Here is a 3,871-nt window from a genome sequence, read left to right on the forward strand (position 1 = left end):
GATATTACCTGCTAAACATTGCTTATATGATTCATAATGATTCTTAGCACACGTGCATATTCCTTTTTGACAAATGGAAAAGGGCACTGCACAATCACTGTTTATTTCGCAAACTCCTCCAAGATCTAAGATTTAGTGCAAAGATTTTGTCAAAAGCTATCTAATGAAATTTATCAAGAAGTAATAAAATAATAATCATTTACCTGTTGATCCTATACAACTCATTTTGTCTTTGCTCAAGCGTGTACCATCAGGACAGCCGCATGTAACGTTACACGTTAAATTGCTTTTAAAATCTTTCACGTAACAGTCTCGATCTTGTTTACAAGTTTGGCCGATCCCCGTATTTCCCCAACAAAACAGTTCACTCTCCACATAATGAGAAACATTTTCATTGCATACACATTTATTATTATTGCATACAGCATCTGGACCAAAGATATAACATTGTTCGTCCAGGTGACAATTTCCCATATATTCTCTGGTCGCTGAATAAGATAATATTGAATATCAATTTTAATGCGAATGGAAATTTTTTTACATATACATGTTTATTTATTTTATATTAATTCTATAACGCAAAAATAAAATTTATCAAAGTTGTATGTAGTTTAGCTCTTAATTAAAGTTACTTACTATCAAGACATTCGCGATTATTTTTAGATGCAACCGTGCCTTTCGAACAACTCCATCTCCCTTCACGACAAATGGATTTCTGGATGTAGCTGACGTTGTCATTTTGACAGAGTTCCCCAAGTTCTGTCGACATAAATGCCCGAATATCATAATCTGCAAAATAGTGTCTGCAACGTTAATATTACCTGGGATACATTTGGTGTCTGTGGTAGATGCGAAATGTGCACGGTCGCAACGGCATGTTCCAGCAGGATCGCATATGGCATTTTTCACTACTTTGCAGTCCTCGTCAGTCGTACAAGTACTGCCTATCCGTGTTCCTAATAGAAACATATACATATATAGAGATACTTTCAGTTTTATCAATTTATTATTATAAGGATTTTTAAATATTTTACATTTAAATTATTGTACATTTGTTACAATTTTTACTGACCATTATCCAAAAATTTTTTCGTTAATATAATGTCAGACGAAAGTTCAACAGCTTTATTGGCATATTTTATAGCACATATGAAATTATTACACGTTGCGTTGTCGAAAGAACAATCAATATCAATTGTGCATTCATCGCCGACGGCTACGCAAATAATATTATATATTACACAACATAATATTTCAATGTTGTATTATAATGCTATATTCAGCCTGTGTATTGTCATTGTAAATATGATTTTTACCTTTTCCCTCTCTTCGACAAGTGCGATATTCGCGCTGATAAAAACCACGACTACATTTGCAAATTCCTTCATCGCAAATACTTGCTTCGAAATCGGCATTCACATAGCAGTCAACGTTTTGCTTACATTTTTCGAATAAACCTACAAATTAACAATATTTTATTATATGTTTTCCATCTTTAACATTATAAAAAATAAAATAAAAAGTTCCTCACCGATGTATTGGTTACATCTACCGTGTAGATAATAGTACCCAGGACCACATACACAGACATTTTCTATACATTTAGCACCACTTAGAAGATAAGCCGAACACTGCACTGTTTCCTCGCATGTATCATATAATCTCGTTGCAACTGTGAAACGATAATTTCTTTGTTCACATAAAATTAAGTATGATAAGTATTGGAAAACAATAAAGTTTTGATGAAACAGTGTTACCTTTAACGCAAGCTGTCATATCGGTATTAAAAATATATTCAGGCGCACACTGGCATAATTGGTTACTACACACACTGTTTTTTGCTGTGCAATCATTATTAGAATTGCATTTCCATTCATTAATCCACATTAAATCATTTGTGTTGATATTTTCTTTCGATGAAACATCAATGTTAAATGTAAACACTAAAACATTTCATTTTCTGTTTCAATAATAAATAATTTTTATCTCATACTTAACATAATTTAACATATATAACTTACTATATAAAGTGTATAAAGACGTTAGACGTAAGATAATTTATTACATAGTATGTTTATATTATATAAAATATACTAATATAAAAAAAATGTTTCCATAGTTATTTTATAAGATTTTTGTGAATGTAATAACATATATCGAATTTATTATTATAATACAAATCTTGTATATACAAATCTCGTATTACTTACCATTGCAGATGAAAAAATGTAAATACAAGAAAATATATACAGCTTGCTGAATTTGTCGCATCTTTAGAACTTGTGTATATTATTACAATGTCTTCAATAATAAAGTTTAATCAGGCTGATTTCTTTTATCAAATCTAAGAGCAGTGCCGTCCTAAATAAAATATAAAAGGTGTTTTCAGTCTTGTAATTTTATTATATTATCAAGAAGATAATGATTATTGATATCTTTTTTTTTTATACTATAAATATTTTTAGAAAATTTTATTTAATTATTTTTGTATATTTTTTCATAAAGCTTACCTTATTTTCTTGTAACTATTTCTAAAATAATTATGAAAATTTATCTTTATCTTTATCTTTTGTGTAAACGTTTATGTATGTATAGTATTAAAAAACGTTCAATAGTTTATTTTTCTTGAATACGTTATATCTCTTTTTATATTTGTTCCTTATTAGAGTTTTGACATTTTGTACTTGGTTCTTTGAAATATACGATCGGCACTGTATCATGATATCATTTCGTTTGGAACACCTGTTCTGTTATCAAGAAAATAATCTTTGAAGTGTTATATGTTATTTGAAATATATCCACACATAATATAAAACGGAAGTGATACAAAATATATAAAATATTAAAAAAAAAGGAAATATTTATGAGTTTGAATGCTCTAAAGCAGTAATGCAAAATTCTTGAATTCTTCGATGTTCGATTAGTTCTGATAAATTTATTCTCTTATAGAATAAAAATTAATATAATTTTTATCAGAATTTGTTAATATACAAGTTTATTTTCATTGTTTTTATAACATAAGACTAAGAAAATAAATTTAACTTATCTAAGGAATAAAATTGCTGTTTAGGGCTCTTTTTTAAAATCATTTATTACTAGATATTTGCAATTATTTGCAGATACAACCGTACCTTTCGTACAACTCTGTCTTCCTTCATGATAAATGGATTTCTGAATATAGCTGACATCATTATTTTAAAAGGACTTTCCAAATTCTATCAATATAAATGCCTCAATATCATTACTTGCAAAATTGTGCCATGTTAATATTATCTGGGATATATTCAGTGTTGGATATGAAATATGCATTGTCACAACGATATATTCTAATAATTTAGTAGAATGACATATGGTATTTCCCATTACTCTGCGGTCCTCGTTGGTCGTATAAATTATTGTAGTTACCTATCCAAGTTCTTCAAAATTACACATATGAGTGAGACATACTTATGGTTTCATTAAGCTTTTTATTATGTATTTATTTACTATTATCATTAAGTGTTACAATAATTGTTATTTATAATTCATATATTAACTGTCTTCTAAGATTTTTTTAAATAATACGATATCAAACAAAAATCCAAAGATTTTATCGATTTCGGATATTATAGCGAAAATACATATGAATTTATTATGTGTCATTACCGAAAGTATCTACAATTAATCAATTGTACATTCAATGATATAATACTGTACTAATACTGTACTAATGACTACGCAAATAATATTAAATATTATTTTACCATATTTCAATGTCATAAACGTAAAATTTACAAATATATAATGCTTAGAAATAAGACTTAAAGTATCACAATAATTTATAAAATATATTTACATAGTTTTATTAGAGAATAAAAATTATAAATATATA

General features: G+C 27.6%; 1 protein-coding gene across 1 annotated transcript in view; it reads right to left on the reverse strand.

Annotated features, from left to right (window-relative positions):
* LOC108748301 (prion-like-(Q/N-rich) domain-bearing protein 25) overlaps positions 1 to 2,271 on the reverse strand; it is a 3,740-nt gene extending 1,469 nt beyond the window's left edge. The window contains exons 1-9 of the mRNA XM_018486352.1: positions 2,211 to 2,271; positions 1,758 to 1,943; positions 1,532 to 1,672; positions 1,317 to 1,457; positions 1,073 to 1,216; positions 822 to 956; positions 637 to 759; positions 204 to 488; positions 9 to 125 (exon numbers count right to left, since the gene is read on the reverse strand). Coding sequence (XP_018341854.1) covers positions 9 to 125; positions 204 to 488; positions 637 to 759; positions 822 to 956; positions 1,073 to 1,216; positions 1,317 to 1,457; positions 1,532 to 1,672; positions 1,758 to 1,943; positions 2,211 to 2,271 — 1,333 coding nt within the window. The remainder of the gene's footprint in view (positions 1 to 8; positions 126 to 203; positions 489 to 636; positions 760 to 821; positions 957 to 1,072; positions 1,217 to 1,316; positions 1,458 to 1,531; positions 1,673 to 1,757; positions 1,944 to 2,210) is intronic.
* Between the last annotated feature and the right edge of the window lie 1,600 nt (positions 2,272 to 3,871).

This window comes from Trachymyrmex septentrionalis, unplaced genomic scaffold, assembly GCF_001594115.1.
Source record: "Trachymyrmex septentrionalis isolate Tsep2-gDNA-1 unplaced genomic scaffold, Tsep1.0 scaffold22, whole genome shotgun sequence".
In the NCBI taxonomy this organism is placed as follows: Eukaryota; Metazoa; Arthropoda; class Insecta; order Hymenoptera; family Formicidae; genus Trachymyrmex; species Trachymyrmex septentrionalis.